The sequence below is a fragment of the Patella vulgata genome, chromosome 5, assembly GCF_932274485.2.
Source record: "Patella vulgata chromosome 5, xgPatVulg1.2, whole genome shotgun sequence".
NCBI lineage: Eukaryota > Metazoa > Mollusca > Gastropoda > Patellidae > Patella > Patella vulgata.
This window is the reverse complement of record NC_065883.2, coordinates 13,721,817-13,747,625: the sequence shown is the minus strand read 5'-3', so window position 1 is coordinate 13,747,625 and position 25,809 is coordinate 13,721,817. Positions and strand designations below refer to the sequence as shown.

Sequence of the window (25,809 nt, the reverse complement as noted above, 5' to 3'; positions counted from 1 at the left end):
TGTTATACAATTGTTTGATATAATGTAATGAATTTTGTATGTTCAGAAAGCGTTATCATATTTTAAGTTCTGGGTATTCGATGGTGCATTATAATAATGCTAGTATTTTCCTATTTTCCTTTTGCTTTTACAAGGTTCTCAAAACAATTGTTGAGTTGCCTAACGTCGACTTTACTAAATTAGATTTATTGATCTAGCTTTCTGTATTATTTCATAGAAATAGTCTTGATTATCCCAGCCTGTCCATCAGCCCGAGAAGACTCAGTAGATTGGTAAAGCAGGACTAATTTCAAACCAAGGTCATGTAGCCCATTTTGCACTAAAAAATGCCCAGACATAGTGACCACTTGTCGTTTACCTTTTCAGTCTATTATTTTACTAATCTTTAAATGATTATAACTTGTACTTCCATGTTATTTATTATTTTATTAATCTTTAAATGATTATAACTTGTACTTCCTTGTTTTTTAGCGACTATTAATGTGAGAAACTAAGTTGAGGCTTGTATATACATATTGTGGTATAATTGTCGAATATTTGGAGATGGTTTTTTTTGCAACATGGTTGTTTGATACAAATAAGGAAAGAAATGTACAACAAATGGAATATACGACATGCTGTAATGAATGCAATTATTTGGAATTACAACAAATGTTTATTCTACAAAGAGAAAGTAAGCATACACTGCCTAATACAGAACACCCATCAATAGTTACAGTTTGGATACGGTTTTCTGAAACCAAAAGTAATGGATGTAGGACAACTTTGGGCAAAACTCAACCAGCAGAATACAACAAGATTGAATTTTATTTATTTGGATTATTTACCCTACTAAGTAGGGTTGAAAAAATTGTCTATAGACTCATTAAATTGTTCCTCCCCACGGAAATCTTTAGTAAAAGGCGAAAGATTTACTCGATATATGAGGAGAAACCAGAGTAAACCGTTAAGGGCTGTGATTGTGTGTAGGCTGTTTAGACGTGTGCAAACAAAATGGGGAAACAGCATCTAATTTTATAACTTGTACAATTTGGGATTGAATGTAAACAAATTCAATGTAAAGTTTTATGAATAAATATTATATTAGTCATGTTTTGGTATACATAATCTTTTACAAAATAAATTACCATAATAAACATTTGATTGAAAGCAGACAAATCGATAGTCGTAAGAAAATAGGAATTATTTCCCTTTTCTGAAAGGTGTTTGTGTTTCAACCCACCATCTGGTCCATTTAATCCTTCAATTGACCTACTTACTGATGAATGAAAAGTCTTCTATGTTAAACAGTATTGCATAATGCACAAAAAAACACAGACACAGCAAACAATATAGAAACATGACTGTCACTTTGTCCAATTCTGTGGGGTTAGGCAAGGTCAAGACAAAGAGAACTAGCTCTCGAGGACTGGATTCCGGATGTCTCTTTAGACCCCTTTAGCTAGAGCTTGATATGAATCCCTTCCTTTCATGAATTAAATTTATATTTACTTTCATCTAATTAAATAATTATTTTTTTTGAAGACCATTTTCATTAAAGAGTCAGGGCGTTGGAGTAGGTTTTAGGGGTGTTCAATTCATATTGTATGCACAATTTGGACAAATTTAATAAATATGGATAAATGGGAAAAGTCCTCTAAAGATGAATGATCTAGCCAGAATAACCAAGGGATTAATATCAAGCTCTAGCTAAAGGGTTCTAAAGAGACATCTGTAATCTAGTTCCAAAGAGCTAGTTCTCTTTGTCTTAAACTTGCATAACCCCACACAATGGGACAAAGTGAGAGTTATGTTTCTATATTGTTTGCTGTGTCTGTGTTTTTTTGTGCAGTTGTTTAACATAGAAGACTTTTCATTCATCAGTAATTAGGTCAACTGAAGGATTAAATGGACCAGATGGTGGGTTGAAACACAAAGACCTTTCAAAAAAGGGAAATAATTCCTATTTTCTTACGACTATCGATTGTCTGCTTTCAATCAAATTTTTATTATGGTAATTTATTTTGAAAAAGATTATGTATACCAAAATATGACCAAAATAATATTTAATGATAAAACTTTACATTGAATTTGTTTACATATAATCCCAAATTTTATTAGTTAAAAAATTAGATGCTGTTTCCCATTTTGTTTGCACAAGTCTAAACAGCCTACACACAATCACAGCCATATCAATGTTACTCTGGTTTCTCCTCATATATCGAGTAAATCTTTCGCCTTTTACTAAAGATTTCCGTGGGGAGGAACAATTTAATGAGTCTATAGACAATTTGTTCAACCCTACTTAGTAGGGTAAATAATCCAATATAAATAGAAGTCAATTTTTTGTTCTTCTCTGTGGTTGTGTTCTGCCTGGAGGTTGTCCTACTACTCACTAGTTTCGGTTTAGCACCATTTAACTGTAATTACTAATACTAGTGTATGCTTACTTCCTCTTTGTAGGACAAAAATTTGTTGTATTTCCAAATAATTGTATTCATTACAGCATGTCGTATATCCCATCATCTTTATGGTGGGTTGAAACACAAGACCTTTCAGAAGAAGGAAATAATTCCAATTTTCTTACGGCTATTGATTTGTCTGCTTTCAATCAAGTGCGCCACTTAATCAGGTTATATATATATTCAAAGTACATTGTTATGTACATATATTGTTATGTTATTGTGTCTTGTTATACAATTGTTTGATATACTATTCAAAAAAAGTAGGGGATATTTGATTTTGGGGGCATAATACTAAAATATGCAAATGACTACGAAAAAAAGTCACTATAGAACCTAACAGAAGAAACATTTCCAGTTACATGTGACGCCCAAATGCACCAATAGCTACCGCATGGAATGCAGGTGATGCTTGGGATCATCATGGGGGTCCAACCCAAGATTTGCACGACTCTGACTTTGAATGTTACAGTCATTGTGGCATTGAATTCCAGGGTGGAAACATCAGTTTAATTGTTTTAGTGACCAGAAAACAAATTTTGATATGCGTCGGCTTACCCAAAATGAAAGGTTACGTGCCCTTGGCATGCTACAGATCGGCACAACACAGGCGGTTGTGGCGCGGACGATGAATGTTTCTCAGTCTGTCATAAGCAGGCTATGGTCCAGATACTGTGATACACAATCTGTACAGGACAGACCACGCTCAGGTCGACCAAGGGCGACAACTCAAGCCCAGGATCGATTTATCCGTACCTTGGCCTTGAGAAATCGTGTCATCACAGCAAATCAGATCAGCGCTCGTCTTCAAACAGACACTGGTGTGAGAGTGAGTGGCCAGACGATTCGGAATCGACTGCATAGGGGTCACCTTCGCGCCCGACGTCCTCACGTGATCCCTTGTTTGAGAGATCATCACATTCAGGCAAGACGTCGTTGGTGTAGGGATCGTCAACACTGGGATAATCGACGCTGGAGCAATGTGATGTTTTCAGATGAGTCAAGGTTCACTGTTGATTTTTTGGACAGACGTAGGAGGGTGTGGCGTCGTCGAAACGAGCGTTTCCAAGACGTTAACGTCATCAGACATGATCGATTTGGGGGTGGTTCTGTTATGGTGTGGGGAGGCATCACTGTTGCTGGAAGAACGGCTTTACATGTTGTTGCAGGGCGTGTTACAGGCCAGTACTACCGGGACAACATCTTGGCAGTCCATGTTGTGCCGTTCGCACAACGTCATGGCCGCCGTTTCATCTTCCAGGATGACAACGCAAGATGTCACAGGGCCAGGATCGTTACAGGTTACCTCCAATAACAGAACATCACCACATTACCTTGGCCAGCACCGAGTCCCGACCTCTCCCCCATCGAGCATGTCTGGGACATGCTTGGACAGAGGTTACGTCAATGTCAACAACGTCCTGCCAATGTCCAAGAACTTGCTGCTGTGTTGCAACAGGAATGGGACAATCTGGACCAAAATGACCTTAGACGTCTCATTAGGAGTATGCCACGTCGGATCAATGCTTGTTTGGCAAACAGAGGAGGATTTACCCGTTACTGACTTGGTTGTGATGCTGTGGTAACTTTGCTGTTTGACCCCGGGTATCATTTTACCCTTATAATGGTCAGTCTGTGCCTTACTTAGTCTAACGATCATTTGGAATAAATCGATGAATGTGAACTTCATTTCATTTTGTCATTTGTTTCTTCGTCAGTTTCATTAGGTGACTTTAATAACACTTAAAAATCAAATATCCCCTACTTTTTTTTAATAGTATATAATGTAATGAATTTTGTATGTTCAGAAAGCGTTATCATATTTTACGTTCTGGGTATTCGATGGTGCATTATAATAATGCTAGTATTTTCCTATTTTCGTTTTGCAAGGTTCTCAAAACAATTGTTGAGTTGCCTAACTTCGACTTTACTAAATTAGATTTATTGATTTAGCTTTCTGTATTATTTCATAGAAATAGTCTTGATTATCCCAGCCTGTCCATCAGCCCGAGAAGACTCAGTAGATTGGTAAAGCAGGACTAATTTCAAACCAAGGTCATGTAGCCCATTTTGCACTAAAAAAATGCCCAGACATAGTGACCACTTGTCGTTTACCTTTTCAGTCTATTATTTTACTAATCTTTAAATGATTATAACTTGTACTTCCATGTTATTTATTATTTTATTAATCTTTAAATGATTATAACTTGTACTTCCTTGTTTTTTAGCGACTATTAATGTGAGAAACTAAGTTGAGGCTTGTATATACATATTGTGGTATAATTGTCGAATATTTGGAGATGGTTTTTTTTGCAACATGGTTGTTTGATACAAATAAGGAAAGAAATGTACAACAAATGGAATATACGACATGCTGTAATGAATGCAATTATTTGGAATTACAACAAATGTTTATTCTACAAAGAGGAAGTAAGCATACACTGCATAATACAGAACACCCATCAATAGTTACAGTTTCGATACAGTTTTCTGAAACCAAAAGTAATGGATGTAGGACAACTTTGGGCAAAACTCAACCAGCAGAATACAACAAGATTGAATTTTATTTATTTGGATTATTTACCCTACTAAGTAGGGTTGAAAAAATTGTCTATAGACTCATTAAATTGTTCCTCCCCACGGAAATCTTTAGTAAAAGGCGAAAGATTTACTCGATATATGAGGAGAAACCAGAGTAAACCGTTAAGGGCTGTGATTGTGTGTAGGCTGTTTAGACGTGTGCAAACAAAATGGGAAACAGCGTGTAATTTTTTAACTAGTACAATTTAGGATTAAATGTAAACAAATTCAATGTAAAGTTCTATGAATAAATATTATATTGGTCATGTTTTGGTATACATAATCTTTTACAAAATAAATTACCATAATAAACATTTGATTGAAAGCAGACAAATCGATAGTCGTAAGAAAATAGGAATTATTTCCCTTTTCTGAAAGGTCTTTGTGTTTCAACCCACCATCTGGTCCATTTAATCCTTCAATTGACCTACTTACTGATGAATGAAAAGTCTTCTATGTTAAACAGTATTGCATAACTGCACAAAAAAACACAGACACAGCAAACAATATAGAAACATGACTGTCACTTTGTCCAATTCTGTGGGGTTAGGCAAGGTCAAGACAAAGAGAACTAGCTCTCGAGGACTGGATTCCGGATGTCTCTTTAGACCCCTTTAGCTAGAGCTTGATATGAATCCCTTCCTTTCATGAATTAAATTTATATTTACTTTCATCTAATTAAATAATTATTTTTTTTGAAGACCATTTTCATTAGAGTCAGGGCTTTGGAGTAGGTTTTAGGGGTGTTCAATTCATATTGTATGCACAATTTGGACAAATTTAATAAATATGGACAAATGGGAAAAGTCCTCTAAAGATGAATGATCTAGCCAGAACAACCAAGGGATTAATATTAAGCTCTAGCTAAAGGGTTCTAAAGAGACATCTGTAATCTAGTTCCAAAGAGCTAGTTCTCTTTGTCTTAAACTTGCATAACCCCACACAATGGGACAAAGTGAGAGTTATGTTTCTATATTGTTTGCTGTGTCTGTGTTTTTTTGTGCAGTTGTTTAACATAGAAGACTTTTCATTCATCAGTAATTAGGTCAATTGAAGGATTAAATGGACCAGATGGTGGGTTGAAACACAAAGACCTTTCAGAAAAGGGAAATAATTCCTATTTTCTTACGACTATCGATTGTCTGCTTTCAATCAAATTTTTATTATGGTAATTTATTTTGAAAAAGATTATGTATACCAAAATATGACCAAAATAATATTTAATGATAAAACTTTACATTGAATTTGTTTACATTTAATCCCAAATTTTATTAGTTAAAAAATTAGATGCTGTTTCCCATTTTGTTTGCACAAGTCTAAACAGCCTATACACAATCACAGCCATATCAATGTTACTCTGGTTTCTCCTCATATATCGAGTAAATCTTTCGCCTTTTACTAAAGATTTCCGTGGGGAGGAACAATTTAATGAGTCTATAGACAATTTTTTCAACCCTACTTAGTAGGGTAAATAATCCAATATAAATAGAAGTCAATTTTTTGTTCTTCTCTGTGGTTGTGTTTTGCCTGGAGGTTGTCCTACTACTCACTAGTTTCGGTTTAGCACCATTTAACTGTAACTAGTGATACTAGTGTATGCTTACTTCCTCTTTGTAGGACAAAAATTTGTTGTATTTCCAAATAATTGTATTCATTACAGCATGTCGTATATCCCATCATCTTTATGGTGGCACAAGACCTTTCAGAAGAAGGAAATAATTCCAATATTCTTATGGCTATTGATTTGTCTGCTTTCAATCAAGTGCGCCACTTAATCAGGTTATATATATATATTCAAAGTACATTGTTATGTACATATATTGTTATGTTATTGTGTCTTGTTATACAATTGTTTGATATAATGTAATGAATTTTGTATGTTCAGAAAGCGTTATCATATTTTAAGTTCTGGGTATTTGATGGTGCATTATAATAATGCTAGTATTTTCCTATTTTCCTTTTGCTTTTACAAGGTTCTCAAAACAATTGTTGAGTTGCCTAACGTCGACTTTACTAAATTAGATTTATTGATCTAGCTTTCTGTAACATTTCGTAGAAATAGTCTTGATTATCCCAGCCTGTCAATCAGCCCGAGAAGACTCAGTAGACTGGTAAAGCAGGACTAATTTCAAACCAAGTGCATGTAGCCCATTTTGCACTAAAAAAATGCCCAGACATAGTGACCACTTGTCGTTTACCTTTTCAGTCTATTATTTTATTCATCTTTAAATGGGGGGGGGGGGGGTCGGATGGCTGAATGGTTAGCATGCGCGCGCTGTATCATAAAGTCTGTCATTGAGTCGACTGGCGTGGTTTCGAATCCCCAGTTGTACGTGGCAAGGAGTAGGGTCGCCTGTCCAACCTCGTGGGTTTTCTCCGGGTCCTCCGGTTTCCTCCCACTGCTAAAGACCCCTACGCGCAAGCGAATTATGTAAATAAAATTAAACCATGTTAGTCCCGAAATGACCTAGTTTGTGTCGAGTGGACGTTAAACCCCATTTCTCTCTCTCTTTCTCTCATCTTTAAATGATTATAACTTGTACTTCCTTGTTATTTAGTGACTATTAATGTGAGAAACTAAGTTGAGGCTTGTATATACATATTGTGGTATAATTGTCAAAATATTTGGAGATATTTATTTTTGCAACATGGTTGTTTGACACAAATAAGGAAGTACATGTACAGCAAATGTTTGTGGGCTATGTGAAGTGGCACTAGGTATTTAGAAAGAGCAAATAAGCATAACCTGCCCCATACAGGACACCCATCACTAGATTTAGAGCTGAATGGAGCTACATTTTGGACATGGATTTCTGAAGCCAAAACTATTGACTGGTTGCGGGATAACTTTTGGGCAAAAGGCCACCAGCAGAACAGAACAACAAAAATCAACACATGTTTGTGAGCTAGGGGAAGTAGCATCAGGAATTTTACAAAGAGGAAGTAAGCATACCCTGATTTATAAAGAACACCCATCACTAGTTGCAGTTAAATGGTGCTACAGTCTGGATTTCTGAAGCCAAAATTACTGGCTATACCATAACCTTCAAGCAGAACACGACTACAAAATGGGCATTTCTTTTATATTGGATTATTTACCCTACTAAGTAGGGTTGAAAAAATTGTCTATAGACTCATTAAATTGTTCCTCCCCACGGAAATCTTTAGTAAAAGGCGAAAGATTTACTCGATATATGAGGAGAAACCAGAGTAATCATAAGGTGTGTTACAAATTACTTAAATTTGAGAAAACTTTGCAGAACGATGGTTTATGGGATCACTTTTACAACATATAAAAACAAATATACTGAAGAAAATATTTCAACCATTAAAGATTTAATACATATCATATCAAAACTACAATTTAATATTAATCATTTTCTAAATACAATATAATGTTAATCAATATACATGAAATTATAAAATTTTAATTATTTTGTTTATGTCTCTACAGTGGAGTTACTTCCCTTAGTTAATACCACTCACAAGCTGCTCAGCCAACCATGGTTATTTAAAATGTGTGATACTGAATGCAACAGATATTTGTTTAAAAGTATGTAGAAAAATGTTAACTATTTGACCATCACAAATGAGAAGTGGTATCAACTGTTCTAGAATGTAATCATACCCTGCCTCATGCACATGTTACTATTTATAGCTAACTAGAACAGGTTTGATAGGGCTGTGAACACGGCTCTTAATCAATTTTGAGGCAAACCCTGCCTGTGTTCACATGAATTTTGAAGCAAAGGTCACCAACCTAAAGGAGGGAGACAGACAGACAGAAACAATTGGAAGCTAGAGAGACACAGATCAAACTAATTCATTAATATATCTTTATTTCAATAATTCACTTGCATGCAGTTCGAGAAAACCAGAGAATACATGACATTAGAACACTACTTCTGGATCAAACAACAAATTCACCCACCTTCCACCAAAACAGATAGTAATAAGACAATAAACTTACTTGTGTATGTATTGTAGTGTAAATAGTACCAGTTGATAATAATGTAATAAAGGAGCTGTTTTATCCATCATACTCAAATACTCTATAATCCATGGTATTGTTAACGTTAAATGACATGTAGCAAGGGACAGGTGAATTAATTCTAAAACATCTAGCTGATGAGGTTGCTGAGAAAAAAAATAGAATTTATATTGTACAAAAACATGAAGAATGACCCAATCGCCAAGTCTGAAAGTAAGCCTCAAATTCTGAGTTTATCAGACGCAATACCTTATTTTGTCAGGTACAAATTTTTATTCTCAACATATTTCAAGTGATATTTTTAACGCATGTATGGCCAAAGTTTAAGTGCCATCTAAGATGTTAATGTGTGCCTGACATTTTGTCAGGAGACAATTAAAAATGATATTTCCAGGCCTGACAAAAGCACACTATATTAAAATCTAAAAGCCAGTGAGAGAGAGAGAAATGGGGTTTAACGTCCACTCAACACAAATTAAGTTATTTCGGGTCTAACATATGGTTCAATTATTTATTTTTCAATAATTTTCTTATGCGTAAGGGTCTTTAACAGTGGGATGAAACCGAAGTACTTGGAGAAAACCCACGAAGTTGGACAGTTGACCCTACTTCTTGTCATATACTACCGGGGAATCGAAACCACGCCATCTAACTTAATGGCAGACCTTAGGATACAGCATGTACACACTAACCATTGGGCCATCAAACTCCACCCCTCCCACTTCACAATCTAAAAAATCTAAAAGCAATCAGTCACAGACAACTAATGATCTGTACTTACATTATTTCTAAGTTCTATATAATTAGACTGTATACTATCGGGTAAACTATCTGTAGCTTGATATGGTAGAAATGTCACAAATCCCAGAAATTTACCAAGCAGTCTCAGTGTCAATAAACAAGAAGCAAATAGTTGATGTTGATCCTGAAATCACAAGACAGTGATTATATTAAACATGCATTATGTAAGAGCTAAATTTGCCTATTGTAGGTCTTTCTTTAGGCCTGAAATGTTATATAAACTATTAATTAGACATTAATTAACGTATCAAGACCATAATCAACTCTCGATGTCAACGCTAGACTGCGATAAATGTTGGATTATGATCCGATTTGCTGCATAACTTTCCTTCTCGATTTAACAATTAAATGGATAATCGAGACTATGATTTTTGTCGTACCGACTTTCTCGGTTCATAGTGGATCAATTTGACTGAAATTTTCAGCAACTTGGCTTTACATTATCTAGTTTTTAACTATTATAGTGAGAACTGCCAACTCGTTATCTAATCTCCCATAATGTATCTTTAATTCAAATATTTTATTGACGATATTTCATTCAGGGCATCAGATTTAATGAATGTTATTACCTGTTACTGTTCATGCAAAGTTTCTTCTAAAAGTATCAATCTAAACTAAATTTCTTCTAAAAGTATCAATCTAAACTAAATTTCTTCTAAAAGTATCAATCTAAATAAATTTCTTCTAAAAGTATCAATCTAAACTAAATTCTTGAAAAAGTATCCATCTAAACTAAATTTCTCCAAAAAGCATCAATCAAAACTAGATTTCTTCTAAAACTATCAATCAAAACTAAATTTCTTGAAAAGCGTCCACCTAAGGTCACATCAATTTGAACACTTGTTCTTCACCTATTAAAATTTTGTGTCCGATTTCTTAGGGAAATCAATAATTTAAAAATCAAAATGATGGGCTGCATTTCTCATAAGCTTTTAGTTCCAGATTTTCAATTTCTGAAATTCTAAACCAAATATTTTTCATAAGACCTCAAAATCCTAAAAAACAAATTGGTTTGGCCTGAACTAAAAACATTTTAAAATATCAATCTAAACTAAATGTTTGCAAAAATATTGCAAAAATATCAATCTAAACATAATGTTTGCAAAAATATCTAAAACAATATCAATCGTAACTAAATTGTTCCAAAAAAATATCAGTCTTCAATAGGCCTCCTTTAAATTAAGATTTGATTAAAGAGGAATTATGTAAGATTAGATATAAAGAGCTGTCAGTCTTTGCTGTAGTTAAAAAAATAGATAATGAAAAGGGAATTTGTTGAAAACTTCAGTCAAATTAGTTCACTCTGAGCTGAGTTGTCAACATTAGAAGAGCAGTGTAGCCTCGATTGTCATTGCTACAGTTAAGATAATAAACAAAGCCTTGCTTCTTAATTTTTAAATTAAATTATTAAATGGCCGCAATCTATATATCTAATATATAAACAATATATAAAAGAAATATTCAAAAATACCTGATTAACACCTTCTGCTTCTTGATTTTCTGCAGATGCTTTCTGACAAAATTCTGTATTATTCAGCTAAAATTTGAGGGAAAAAAATTAAACAAGCCAACAGTGAGGCCGATGTCCCCCGACCCCCACCGAAATCCAAAAATAAATAGATAACACATATATTAATTAATCACACATTTATTTTTTTCAAAAGTTTCAAGCAATCAAACTGATTGTCAACTAACTATACACTAAGTTTCATCACTCTCTATCACATAGAATCAAAGTTATCTTTGTCCCAAAGTATCAACCAATGAAATTGCTTAGCTCTGCTTAGCTTTAGCTCGAAATGTTAATCATTGAACTCAGTAATGAACATCTTCATCAAGTTTAAACATTCTACCTCAATTAAAAGCAGAGTTGTTATGTTCTAAAGTCTTGACCAATTAAATTGCTTTTCACTCCTTAGCCTAAGCAGAAAATTCTCTTCATCGAACTTTGTCAAGGTAATATTATAATGAATCTAAGCTCAGAGTTTCATCACACTCACTTAATTATAACCAAAGTTATCGTGCCCCAAAGCATCAATCAATCAGATTGCTTATCTCTGCTTACCGTAAGCATACAATGAGCAGAAAATGCTCGTTATGAAACTTAGTCAAGATATTGATATAATCAAACTATACACCAAGTTTCATCACTCTCACTTCATTTGAACTAAAGTTATCGGTCCCAAAGCATCAACCAATCAAATTGCTTATCTCTGCTTAACCTAAGCAGAAAATTGTCATCTTCGCACTCCATCAAGGCATTGACCTAATAAACACCTACACCATGTTTGAACATTCTAGCTCAATTTAAAGTAGAGTTATTGTGTCCCAACGGACAGACAGACCGATGGACAGACAGACGGACGGACGAACCCATTTTAATAGTCCTCTGATTTCTTTGAAATTCAAATAATTCTCTAACAAACAAAATCTGAATATTATTACCTTTTTAATTTTAGCTGTAAAGATATTTGATAAATGTTGATTGAAAACAGGACTTGAAGCACATAAAATAAACTCTCTAAAAAATTCCTGGTTGCCAGGAAAACTAGATGGCGGACATGGTCCACCAACACTGAATGGTTGAATGAATCTTTCTTGTAATCTGAAAAAAAATTGGGAACAGGGTAAATAACATAATCAAACATTCAATGTCTCAAATAAAGTTGAAAGGCATTTTATAGGTTTTGTTTCCAAGAAATAAAAAAATGTGTGAGTTTTTTTTATTAAGTGCTTTAACCTATCAAATAACCACACTTATCTAAATAATATTTCATTGATGCCTTTGAGCAGCCACTTGGTTGGAATTCCAGTACTACGTTTTTTCTAATAAGTACCAGAAATAACTTAAGTTATGGTTTATTAGCTATTTGATAATCAAGAATACAGTAACATGTATTCTGTGATGTAGAAACTGCTGAAAGTTAACAGATTTCTTTTGGTGGAGTTCTATTTAAATTTGATTTTTCCCCTGAGATACTGCAATACTAATTCCTGGAGATACTGCAATACCAGGTTAACCTGTTGCAAATGTAGTGCTAGCTCCCTAACACTTCGCTATGGTAGGGTGACCCACCATAAATAAATATCTCCATATATCTCGACAATTACGCCACAATATTTATATATATGCCAAGCCTCAAATCAGTTTCACACAATTATAGTCACTAAATAAACGATCATGTTGTACTTAATAAGCTATGACCATTAATCATGTATAAATAATAGACTGAAAACTGGTTCGAAGAGTCGTCCATAACATCCAGACACTTTTGAGTAAAAGATAGGTTACATGCCCTTGTTTTGAAATTAGTCTCGCTTAACCAGTCTATGGACCATTTTACGTCTGATTGACAGGTCGGGATAATCAAGACTACTTTTTTACGAAACATAACAGAAAGCTAGAACAAGAAATTGAATTTAGAAATAAGCACGTTAGGTAGCTCAACAATTGTTTTAAGAAGCTTGTAAAAGTAAAATGAAACTACTGCTAGTATCATGTTCCTGTCTAACCCGAGTGATTCAGAGATATTATTTGTACTAAACCAAAAGATGCCGCTCTTAACGGTACAGTTAATGATAAAGCGATTTAAAAAATGAAACGAACGTAATTTCTAAATCTGCTGTAATAACCAAGAAGCTTAATTTTACTGCTATTCAAAATCGTCAACAATAAATTTTTTACGGCTGTAATAGTTGATAGATTTGTAGAGAATTGCACGTGCCATGGCTATTTATAGTATCATACTGTCAGAAAGTTGGTCTCGGCACGGCGAATGTGTACGCTTCAGTGTTAGTCTCGAACTATCAGCGGTGGACTGTATTTCTGTGAGTACAAGGGTCACCCTAGCTATGGAACATTAAATCACACATAACTTGCTACATACAACATTTTGTGACCATTAATGGTGAAAATTTAGTCATGGCCTGATATGTATGAATATTGTGGTATAATTATTGATATATCTGGAGATATTTATTTATGGTAGGGAACCCCAACATGTATTCAATTTGGTGGCACCGTTTAACAGATTTCATATTCAATGATGTATAACATGATAGAGAGTTTATATCAGATTTCTTCTGGGAATTTCTCTTTTAAGTTTGATTTTTCTCCCATGGGGAGTGGGCCAATCCTGGAGATACTGCAATACCAGGCTAACCCGTGGCAAAGGTGGAGCAAGCCCCTAACACTTCGCCTGAGTCCAAAAATCAGTTTAATATCGAAGTCCCCCATTGGGGGACGTATCAGATATTAAGCTGATAAGAACAGATACTACACTTTGATCTTAGCCAAAAGGCCGAGAAGCGATACTAAGCTAAAATTTGTCAAGTCTTTTGTATAAATGAATTTAAATTTTTCCCAATGGTAAAATAACCGTATAGAATTAACATCATAAATTCAATGTTGACAAATGTGTTTGATTTCCTCAAACAAAACTGTAGAGAAAATAATAAGCTTAATTATGGTTTAATTTCCTGAATTCACTTTATTTAAATAATCGAGTTAAAACCTGTTCACCTAGCTAAGAAATATGTACATTAGGAGTTGCCTACTACAACATGAATTAACCTCTTCTTGTTACTATAAAAAGATTTTCTTTTGATAACAAGCTGTAAGTCGAACACAATGCTGTTTAACAAGGTCATGGCTTAATCTATCAAACAGCTCCACTCATTTCAACACTTCTGAAATTTGATGGAATATTTTCTTATGAAAAGCCAAACATTCCCATCAAGTTTGAAAAAACAAAAACATCACAAAAACTCTGAATTGTGCATGGACAAACAGATTGATAACAGTGACAACATTATACTTCAGCATGAAATGCAGGCATATGGAAGCTTTTGTTTTTTATGGTAAAAGTAATAAAGTATATATCATTAATATCTTATTGATGCCTTTGAGCACCCACTTGGTTAGAATTCCATCACTATGTTTTTATACTATTTATAGCTACAGATTAGTATTTATTAGCCCTTGGTAATTACTACATAAATTACATCTATTCAAAGATGTATATAACCTGACAGAAAATTCATACCAGATTTCTTTAGGGAAATTTCTCTTTTAAATTTGATTTTTCTCCCGAGGGGAGTGGGCCAATCCTGGAGATACTGCAATACCAGGCTAACCCGTGGCAAAGGTGGAGCAAGCCCCTAACACTTCGCCTGAGTCCAAAAATCAGTTTAATATCGAAGTCCCCCATTGGGGGACGTATCAGATATTAAGCTGATAAGAACAGATACTACACTTTGATCTTAGCCAAAAGGCCGAGAAGCGATACTGAGCTAAAATTTTTCAGGTCTTTTGTATGAATGAATTCAAATTTTTCCCAATGGTAATATCACCATATAGAATTAACATCATAAATTCAGTGCTCTCAAATGTGTTTGATAGCTTCAAACAAAACTCTAGAGAAAATAATAACCTTAATTATGGTTTAATTTCTTAAATTAACTTTATTTAATTCATCGAATTATTAGCAAAAAACCCTTTTCAACTAAGAAAAATCAACATTAGGAGTTGTCTACTACAACATGAATTGACCTCTTCTTGTTACTATAAAAAGATTTTCTTCTGATAACAAGCTGTGAGGCGAACACAATGCAGGTAAACAAGGTCATGGCTTAATCTAAACAACAGCTCTCCTCAGTTCAACAGATTTAGCAACTGATAAAAATTAACCAGGATTTTATTTCTAGCAGAAAATGTCAACAGTTTTCAGGACCAGTGACAATAATTTATCACCAAATTGAAGGGCAGATCTGAATTTTGACAGTTTTTGGGGGGTCTCTTCTGATCAGCCAAACAATTCCATTAACGTTGAAAAAATGATCTCAAGAATTCTGACCAGTTGAGCATTTACACTGTTCTGAAATTTGATGTAATATTTTCGTATGGAAAGCCAAACATTCCCATCAAATTTGAAAAAAAAAAACCCATCACAAAAACTTTGAATTGTGGATGGACAGATTGATAACAGTGACAACATTATACTTCAGCATGAAATGCAGGCATATACAATTGTAAAATAAGGAAGCTTTTGTTATTTACCGTAAAAGTAATAAAGTATAAATCAGTAATATTTTATTGATGCCTTTGAACAACCATTTGGTTGGAATTTCATCACATGTTTTTATACTATTTATAGCTAAAGATCAGGATTTATTAGCTATTTGGTAATTACTACATAAAGTACATGTAGTAAATGATGTATAAACTGATAGAAAGTTTTTTCTTGTGGGGAATTTCTCTTTTAAATTTGATTTTTCTCCCGAGGGGAGTGGGCCAATCCTGGAGATACTGCAATACCAGGCTAACCCGTGGCAAAGGTGGAGCAAGCCCCTAACACTTCGCCTGAGTCCAAAAATCAGTTTAATATCGAAGTCCCCCATTGGGGGACGTATCAGATATTAAGCTGATAAGAACAGATACTACACTTTGATCTTAGCCAAAAGGCCGAGAAGCGATACTGAGCTAAAATTTTTCAGGTCTTTTGTATGAATGAATTCAAATTTTTCCCAATGGTAACTTCTCCATAGAATTAACATCATAAATTCAGTGCTCTCAAATGTGTTTGATAGCTTCAAACAAAACTCTAGAGAAAATAATAACCTTAATTATGGTTTAATTTCTTAAATTAACTTTATTTAATTCATCGAATTATTAGCAAAAAACCCTTTTCAACTAAGAAAAATCAACATTAGGAGTTGTCTACTACAACATGAATTGACCTCTTCTTGTTACTATAAAAAGATTTTCTTCTGATAACAAGCTGTGAGGCGAACACAATGCAGGTAAACAAGGTCATGGCTTAATCTAAACAACAGCTCTCCTCAGTTCAACAGATTTAGCAACTGATAAAAATTAACCAGGATTTTATTTCTAGCAGAAAATGTCAACAGTTTTCAGGACCAGTGACAATAATTTATCACCAAATTGAAGGGCAGATCTGAATTTTGACAGTTTTTGGGGGGTCTCTTCTGATCAGCCAAACAATTCCATTAACGTTGAAAAAATGATCTCAAGAATTCTGACCAGTTGAGCATTTACACTGTTCTGAAATTTGATGTAATATTTTCGTATGGAAAGCCAAACATTCCCATCAAATTTGAAAAAAAAAAACCCATCACAAAAACTTTGAATTGTGGATGGACAGATTGATAACAGTGACAACATTATACTTCAGCATGAAATGCAGGCATATACAATTGTAAAATAAGGAAGCTTTTGTTATTTACCGTAAAAGTAATAAAGTATAAATCAGTAATATTTTATTGATGCCTTTGAACAACCATTTGGTTGGAATTTCATCACATGTTTTTATACTATTTATAGCTAAAGATCAGGATTTATTAGCTATTTGGTAATTACTACATAAAGTACATGTAGTAAATGATGTATAAACTGATAGAAAGTTTTTTCTTGTGGGGAATTTCTCTTTTAAATTTGATTTTTCTCCCGAGGGGAGTGGGCCAATCCTGGAGATACTGCAATACCAGGCTAACCCGTGGCAAAGGTGGAGCAAGCCCCTAACACTTCGCCTGAGTCCAAAAATCAGTTTAATATCGAAGTCCCCCATTGGGGGACGTATCAGATATTAAGCTGATAAGAACAGATACTACACTTTGATCTTAGCCAAAAGGCCGAGAAGCGATACTGAGCTAAAATTTTTCAGGTCTTTTGTATGAATGAATTCAAATTTTTCCCAATGGTAACTTCTCCATAGAATTAACATCATAAATTCAGTGCTCTCAAATGTGTTTGATAGCTTCAAACAAAACTCTAGAGAAAATAAAAACCTTAATTATGGTTTAATTTCTTAAATTAACTTTATTTAATTCATCGAATTATTAGCAAAAAACCCTTTTCAACTAAGAAAAATCAACATTAGGAGTTGTCTACTACAACATGAATTGACCTCTTCTTGTTACTATAAAAAGATTTTCTTCTGATAACAAGCTGTGAGGCGAACACAATGCAGGTAAACAAGGTCATGGCTTAATCTAAACAACAGCTCTCCTCAGTTCAACAGATTTAGCAACTGATAAAAATTAACCAGGATTTTATTTCTAGCAGAAAATGTCAACAGTTTTCAGGACCAGTGACAATAATTGATCACCAAATTGAAGGGCAGATCTGAATTTTGACAGTTTTTTGGGGGGTCTCTTCTGATCAGCCAAACAATTCCATTAACGTTGAAAAAATGATCTCAAGAATTCTGACCAGTTGAGCATTTACACTTTTCTGAAATTTGATGTAATATTTTCGTATGGAAAGCCAAACATTCCCATCAAATTTGAAAAAAAAAAAACCCATCACAAAAACTTTGAATTGTGGATGGACAGATTGATAACAGTGACAACATTATACTTCAGCATGAAATGCAGGCATATACAATTGTAAAATAAGGAAGCTTTTGTTATTTACGGTAAAAGTAATAAAGTATAAATCAGTAATATTTTATTGATGCCTTTGAACAACCATTTGGTTGGAATTTCATCACATGTTTTTATACTATTTATAGCTAAAGATCAGGATTTATTAGCTATTTGGTAATTACTACATAAAGTACATGTATTAAATGATGTATAAACTGATAGAAAGTTTTTTCTTGTGGGGAATTTCTCTTTTAAATTTGATTTTTCTCCCGAGGGGAGTGGGCCAATCCTGGAGATACTGCAATACCAGGCTAACCCGTGGCAAAGGTGGAGCAAGCCCCTAACACTTCGCCTGAGTCCAAAAATCAGTTTAATATCGAAGTCCCCCATTGGGGGACGTATCAGATATTAAGCTGATAAGAACAGATACTACACTTTGATCTTAGCCAAAAGGCCGAGAAGCGATACTGAGCTAAAATTTTTCAGGTCTTTTGTATGAATGAATTCAAATTTTTCCCAATGGTAATATCACCATATAGAATTAACATCATAAATTCAGTGCTCTCAAATGTGTTTGATAGCTTCAAATAAAACTCTAGAGAAAATAATAACCTTAATTATGGTTTAATTTCTTAAATTAACTTTATTTAATTCATCGAATTATTAGCAAAAAACCCTTTTCAACTAAGAAAAATCAACATTAGGAGTTGTCTACTACAACATGAATTGACCTCTTCTTGTTACTATAAAAAGATTTTCTTCTGATAACAAGCTGTGAGGCGAACACAATGCAGGTAAACAAGGTCATGGCTTAATCTAAACAACAGCTCTCCTCAGTTCAACAGATTTAGCAACTGATAAAAATTAACCAGGATTTTATTTCTAGCAGAAAATGTCAACAGTTTTCAGGACCAGTGACAATAATTTATCACCAAATTGAAGGGCAGATCTGAATTTTGACAGTTTTTGGGGGGTCTCTTCTGATCAGCCAAACAATTCCATTAACGTTGAAAAAATGATCTCAAGAATTCTGACCAGTTGAGCATTTACACTGTTCTGAAATTTGATGTAATATTTTCGTATGGAAAGCCAAACATTCCCATCAAATTTGAAAAAAAAAAACCCATCACAAAAACTTTGAATTGTGGATGGACAGATTGATAACAGTGACAACATTATACTTCAGCATGAAATGCAGGCATATACAATTGTAAAATAAGGAAGCTTTTGTTATTTACCGTAAAAGTAATAAAGTATAAATCAGTAATATTTTATTGATGCCTTTGAACAACCATTTGGTTGGAATTTCATCACATGTTTTTATACTATTTATAGCTGAAGATCAGGATTTATTAGCTATTTGGTAATTACTACATAAAGTACATGTAGTAAATGATGTATAAACTGATAGAAAGTTTTTTCTTGTGGGGAATTTCTCTTTTAAATTTGATTTTTCTCCCGAGGGGAGTGGGCCAATCCTGGAGATACTGCAATACCAGGCTAACCCGTGGCAAAGGTGGAGCAAGCCCCTAACACTTCGCCTGAGTCCAAAAATCAGTTTAATATCGAAGTCCCCCATTGGGGGACGTATCAGATATTAAGCTGATAAGAACAGATACTACACTTTGATCTTAGCCAAAAGGCCGAGAAGCGATACTGAGCTAAAATTTTTCAGGTCTTTTGTATGAATGAATTCAAATTTTTCCCAATGGTAACTTCTCCATAGAATTAACATCATAAATTCAGTGCTCTCAAATGTGTTTGATAGCTTCAAACAAAACTCTAGAGAAAATAAAAACCTTAATTATGGTTTAATTTCTTAAATTAACTTTATTTAATTCATCGAATTATTAGCAAAAAACCCTTTTCAACTAAGAAAAATCAACATTAGGAGTTGTCTACTACAACATGAATTGACCTCTTCTTGTTACTATAAAAAGATTTTCTTCTGATAACAAGCTGTGAGGCGAACACAATGCAGGTAAACAAGGTCATGGCTTAATCTAAACAACAGCTCTCCTCAGTTCAACAGATTTAGCAACTGATAAAAATTAACCAGGATTTTATTTCTAGCAGAAAATGTCAACAGTTTTCAGGACCAGTGACAATAATTGATCACCAAATTGAAGGGCAGATCTGAATTTTGACAGTTTTTTGGGGGGTCTCTTCTGATCAGCCAAACAATTCCATTAACGTTGAAAAAATGATCTCAAGAATTCTGACCAGTTGAGCATTTACACTTTTCTGAAATTTGATGTAATATTTTCGTATGGAAAGCCAAACATTCCCATCAAATTTGAAAAAAAAAAAACCCATCACAAAAACTTTGAATTGTGGATGGACAGATTGATAACAGTGACAACATTATACTTCAGCATGAAATGCAGGCATATACAATTGTAAAATAAGGAAGCTTTTGTTATTTACGGTAAAAGTAATAAAGTATAAATCAGTAATATTTTATTGATGCCTTTGAACAACCATTTGGTTGGAATTTCATCACATGTTTTTATACTATTTATAGCTAAAGATCAGGATTTATTAGCTATTTGGTAATTACTACATAAAGTACATGTATTAAATGATGTATAAACTGATAGAAAGTTTTTTCTTGTGGGGAATTTCTCTTTTAAATTTGATTTTTCTCCCGAGGGGAGTGGGCCAATCCTGGAGATACTGCAATACCAGGCTAACCCGTGGCAAAGGTGGAGCAAGCCCCTAACACTTCGCCTGAGTCCAAAAATCAGTTTAATATCGAAGTCCCCCATTGGGGGACGTATCAGATATTAAGCTGATAAGAACAGATACTACACTTTGATCTTAGCCAAAAGGCCGAGAAGCGATACTGAGCTAAAATTTTTCAGGTCTTTTGTATGAATGAATTCAAATTTTTCCCAATGGTAATATCACCATATAGAATTAACATCATAAATTCAGTGCTCTCAAATGTGTTTGATAGCTTCAAATAAAACTCTAGAGAAAATAATAACCTTAATTATGGTTTAATTTCTTAAATTAACTTTATTTAATTCATCGAATTATTAGCAAAAAACCCTTTTCAACTAAGAAAAATCAACATTAGGAGTTGTCTACTACAACATGAATTGACCTCTTCTTGTTACTATAAAAAGATTTTCTTCTGATAACAAGCTGTGAGGCGAACACAATGCAGGTAAACAAGGTCATGGCTTAATCTAAACAACAGCTCTCCTCAGTTCAACAGATTTAGCAACTGATAAAAATTAACCAGGATTTTATTTCTAGCAGAAAATGTCAACAGTTTTCAGGACCAGTGACAATAATTTATCACCAAATTGAAGGGCAGATCTGAATTTTGACAGTTTTTGGGGGGTCTCTTCTGATCAGCCAAACAATTCCATTAACGTTGAAAAAATGATCTCAAGAATTCTGACCAGTTGAGCATTTACACTGTTCTGAAATTTGATGTAATATTTTCGTATGGAAAGCCAAACATTCCCATCAAATTTGAAAAAAAAAAACCCATCACAAAAACTTTGAATTGTGGATGGACAGATTGATAACAGTGACAACATTATACTTCAGCATGAAATGCAGGCATATACAATTGTAAAATAAGGAAGCTTTTGTTATTTACGGTAAAAGTAATAAAGTATAAATCAGTAATATTTTATTGATGCCTTTGAACAACCATTTGGTTGGAATTTCATCACATGTTTTTATACTATTTATAGCTAAAGATCAGGATTTATTAGCTATTTGGTAATTACTACATAAAGTACATGTATTAAATGATGTATAAACTGATAGAAAGTTTTTTCTTGTGGGGAATTTCTCTTTTAAATTTGATTTTTCTCCCGAGGGGAGTGGGCCAATCCTGGAGATACTGCAATACCAGGCTAACCCGTGGCAAAGTTGGAGCAAGCCCCTAACACTTCGCCTGAGTCCAAAAATCAGTTTAATATCGAAGTCCCCCATTGGGGGACGTATCAGATATTAAGCTGATAAGAACAGATACTACACTTTGATCTTAGCCAAAAGGCCGAGAAGCGATACTGAGCTAAAATTTTTCAGGTCTTTTGTATGAATGAATTCAAATTTTTCCCAATGGTAACTTCTCCATAGAATTAACATCATAAATTCAGTGTTGACAAATGTGTTTGATTTCCTCACATAAATCTCTAGAGAAAATAATAAGCTTAATTATGGTTAAATTTCTTAAATTAACTTTATTTAATTAATCAAGTTATTAGCAAAAACGCTTTTCAACTAGCTAAGTAAATTTAACATTGGAAGTCTACTACATGAAGTGACATCCCTTTGTTACTATAAATAGATTTTCCACCGATAACAAGCTGCAGAGCAAACACAATGTTATACAGTTAGGTCACGCTTGGTAGCCATTAACATATGGCTGATAGCTATCACAGCCAGGGAATATTTTACTTTTTTACATTTGATTAGCAGTTTCCAGAAAAATTGTGTAAGAATGCTAATCAATTGTATAATTGAGTAGCAAAACTTACAAATTGATTAGCCGTTTTTTTAGTATGTAATAGAATTCTTATTTCACATAATTATGTGACAATAATAACAATACCCATATTATTTGCATTACCAAACTGTTGTTTATATTTATATATAAAATAAAAATAAAAAGTATGTGAATGTTTTAAGAGTTTTTATTTTCAGAACAAAACTGTCAAAAATAAGAACAAACTGTTCTTTTGGCACATAAACATTGCAAAAACTGTTCTTTTGGCACATATTTACACATTGCAAACACTGTTCGTAAAGTTCGTTTGGCACATAATCATTGCAAATATAAGAATTATAGAGGAAAGTACCAGGGAAGCAATGTTCTTTGAACCTCGAGCTGTCATTTTGCCGATTTTCTACAATTCCTTAACTATGATGTAATTCTAAATCGTTGTGCAATACTTCACCAATGTCACTAATGGCGGCACGGACTAGCTTTTTATAAAATGATTTGCCAATATTGTGTTTCACGTGACTCGTATAACCAATCACCACTAAGGAAATTATAGCTTCGCGGATCTCACATTGTGGGCGTTCAGTTAATGCCTATCAGAGTAATTGCAAAATATATATGCTAATTTTAATGTCGAATTTGAAGACAGAACATTATCATGTGTTTGACTTGCCATCTTGAATTTCACGACGTACCCTCGATCATCCGGTAATTTTATCTTGTAGTGTTTTGAATGTCTGTCTACCACAGATATAGAAAGTATGTAGTGTTGTAGCAAGTAATTTGTAATCTCTATCATCAAAACCTTTTACGTCTATAAATAGCAGACGACAACATGTACTGCTCTCATTCCACTGGACCGTTGCAGAGGCATGTAAAGAGTCTTGATGATATAGACAATAAAATTGCGAGATTTGAGATTTGTTTTGATGTGTTTTACGATACTGAATGGTTTTAAAGTTAAAATTAATTTTCAAAACTTTGATTCGCGCTAAAGCAGGGTTTTATGCTAATAATGCTAATCAAATATGAATTTGATTCGCAAAATCGGACATTTGAGTCGCAAATTGAGATATGCGGGGTCCCGGTGGCTAAGTGGGTAAGATGCTGGCTCGCTAGCCTGGAGGTCAGGTGTTCGATCCCTGTACTGGCCGAGAAAGTTCCCCCTTGTTAGTGATGCAGGACAGAGGGGATGACAAGGACAGCTGTCTAGTCGCTCGGATGGGACAAAAAAAACGAGGTCCCATGTACACATTGGCGTGCACGTAAAAGATCCCTTGACAGTTGGAATTCAATATAAAAGTAGACTGTAGTGCCGCTGCCTGGGCAAAATTTCCCTCATAGTACACTGTATGGCGTATGCCCGTCTTCATTAGCCCAGTTCGGTGCAGAACAGTAGGACGTTAAACCCCATTTCATTGCATTTCCGAGAATTTTCAGAGTAGCAAAGGACATGACTGCTACAATAGGTTTATCTGTGTTGTGACGATTTTTTGAAAAGTTTATGAGGTATGCCCAGGAACAGTAATCGTATGCCTGGAAACACAAAAATAATTAAATCTGCGAAATTCCTAATTAGCTAAAGTCAAATTTGTTTCAGTGGAAACGAAAATATTATTCAACTGTAAAATTTCTTATCAGCAGAAGCCACATTTGCTATAATATTGTCCACTCGGTGACAAACCCTCGTACATGTATCTTGAATTTCATATAAAACAACTTTTTTTTATAAGGTGTGAATTTCCATGTCTCGGCTAATCTTCCGACAAACTCTTTATTGAAGCCAATTAAAAATGGTTATATGTGCAAAGGCTCTTAGCATGATTGGCTAAAATTGTATTCTTTCCAAAACAGTATATTTGGTAAGAAGAGTAGGTGAACGTTAAGCGGTCTTCGAGTGTTGTCAAAAATTTCAGTAAGTTTTGTTTATTTTAGATGTTGAATTCAACAAAAGATGTTTTACAAGTATAATTATCAAAATGACATTGAAGTCATAGCAGTTTTATCTTCTTGTTCTGTGAGATAGGCAAAAATCACCAACAGTTTACTATATAATTTATTTATTCTGAGTCTTTAATTCACTTATGAATATCCATTTTGAAGATGTTTTTACTGTGCTAAATGTTTTAAGCCATTATTTAGTGCCAGATGTAAAGCTACGATAATTTAAAAATATAAGGGGGGAAAGAGACACAGAGAAGTTACGAAAACATGTTTAAAACCCAATGTCATTTAAAGGAGATTATATAAAGAGTTGACTGTTCTCGCCATAATAGTTAACCCTTAACCGGTCGACGTCATTTTGACGTCAAGTGGTCAGGCTAAATAAAGGCTGACGTGAAATATTTTGTATGCCTATTTCAATCGACTACTGCCAAATAATTATAAGTGATAGACTCTTGACACCAATAAAAAAGTTGAAGGGGATAAGTTGATCTTTAATTTGCAAATCATTCTAAATCCTTTTCATCAGAAATATTGTCTTCAGAATCGGTGTCATCGATATAATCCGAGTCGGAATAATTCATAAGTATTTCAACCACTTCGAGCGTCTTTAACCTTCTCGACATCATTAAATTACGTTTTTCGTCAAAAAATGTTGAACAAAGACATGTTTTTCTCAATGCCCTTGACAAGACAAGTTCTGTCTGATGTCATGCATGGCCATATCAATTAAATAAGAAAAATAAAAAAGGTTCTTGCTGCGGTCGACTTTAGTAGACCGTGACCACTTAGCTGTATAACGTGTTGACTATAGTTGACAATGACCGGTTAAGGGTTAAAAAATAGATAACGTAAATAGAATATGTTGAAAATTTCAGTCAAATTGCTCAACTCTGAACCAAGATAATAGCTTTTGAATTGTTACCCCACCTTGATCATCATTACTAAAGTCGTTATAATAAAAAACATAGTCTCGATTATCCATTTTTGGATTTAATCATCAATGAGCGTTGAGCAGCAGATCGGATTCAAATACAGTGAAAACCTGACACATCGATAGTTGATTATGGTCTGGATAAGTTAATTAATGTCTAATTAATAGTTTATATAACATTTCAGGCCTAAAGAAAGACCTGCCATTGGCAGATTTAGCTCTTGCATAATGTATGTTTAATAACACTAATGATCAAACCACA

General features: G+C 34.0%; 1 protein-coding gene and 13 non-coding genes across 14 annotated transcripts in view; 2 read left to right on the top strand and 12 right to left on the bottom strand.

Annotated features, from left to right (window-relative positions):
* LOC130013009 (codanin-1-like) overlaps window positions 1–25,809 on the bottom strand; it is a 58,434-nt gene that overhangs the window by 21,555 nt on the left and 11,070 nt on the right. The window contains exons 11-14 of the mRNA XM_056101342.1: window positions 12,259–12,418; window positions 11,285–11,350; window positions 9,794–9,937; window positions 8,992–9,158 (exon numbers count right to left, since the gene is read on the bottom strand). Coding sequence (XP_055957317.1) covers window positions 8,992–9,158; window positions 9,794–9,937; window positions 11,285–11,350; window positions 12,259–12,418 — 537 coding nt within the window. The remainder of the gene's footprint in view (window positions 1–8,991; window positions 9,159–9,793; window positions 9,938–11,284; window positions 11,351–12,258; window positions 12,419–25,809) is intronic.
* LOC126822818 (U5 spliceosomal RNA) lies at window positions 826–942 on the bottom strand. The gene has a single exon (XR_007681029.1). It is a non-coding gene; the product is annotated as a U5 spliceosomal RNA (small nuclear RNA).
* LOC126822825 (U5 spliceosomal RNA) lies at window positions 2,178–2,294 on the top strand. The gene has a single exon (XR_007681036.1). It is a non-coding gene; the product is annotated as a U5 spliceosomal RNA (small nuclear RNA).
* On the bottom strand, window positions 5,024–5,140 carry LOC126822819 (U5 spliceosomal RNA). The gene has a single exon (XR_007681030.1). It is a non-coding gene; the product is annotated as a U5 spliceosomal RNA (small nuclear RNA).
* LOC126822820 (U5 spliceosomal RNA) lies at window positions 6,374–6,490 on the top strand. Its single transcript, XR_007681031.1, has one exon. It is a non-coding gene; the product is annotated as a U5 spliceosomal RNA (small nuclear RNA).
* LOC126822821 (U5 spliceosomal RNA) lies at window positions 8,119–8,235 on the bottom strand. Its single transcript, XR_007681032.1, has one exon. It is a non-coding gene; the product is annotated as a U5 spliceosomal RNA (small nuclear RNA).
* On the bottom strand, window positions 13,934–14,126 carry LOC126822853 (U2 spliceosomal RNA). The gene has a single exon (XR_007681060.1). It is a non-coding gene; the product is annotated as a U2 spliceosomal RNA (small nuclear RNA).
* LOC126822787 (U2 spliceosomal RNA) lies at window positions 14,907–15,099 on the bottom strand. The gene has a single exon (XR_007681002.1). It is a non-coding gene; the product is annotated as a U2 spliceosomal RNA (small nuclear RNA).
* On the bottom strand, window positions 16,096–16,288 carry LOC126822798 (U2 spliceosomal RNA). Its single transcript, XR_007681013.1, has one exon. It is a non-coding gene; the product is annotated as a U2 spliceosomal RNA (small nuclear RNA).
* Window positions 17,283–17,475, bottom strand: LOC126822810 (U2 spliceosomal RNA). Its single transcript, XR_007681022.1, has one exon. It is a non-coding gene; the product is annotated as a U2 spliceosomal RNA (small nuclear RNA).
* LOC126822811 (U2 spliceosomal RNA) lies at window positions 18,472–18,664 on the bottom strand. Its single transcript, XR_007681023.1, has one exon. It is a non-coding gene; the product is annotated as a U2 spliceosomal RNA (small nuclear RNA).
* On the bottom strand, window positions 19,661–19,853 carry LOC126822812 (U2 spliceosomal RNA). The gene has a single exon (XR_007681024.1). It is a non-coding gene; the product is annotated as a U2 spliceosomal RNA (small nuclear RNA).
* Window positions 20,850–21,042, bottom strand: LOC126822813 (U2 spliceosomal RNA). The gene has a single exon (XR_007681025.1). It is a non-coding gene; the product is annotated as a U2 spliceosomal RNA (small nuclear RNA).
* LOC126822841 (U2 spliceosomal RNA) lies at window positions 22,039–22,231 on the bottom strand. The gene has a single exon (XR_007681049.1). It is a non-coding gene; the product is annotated as a U2 spliceosomal RNA (small nuclear RNA).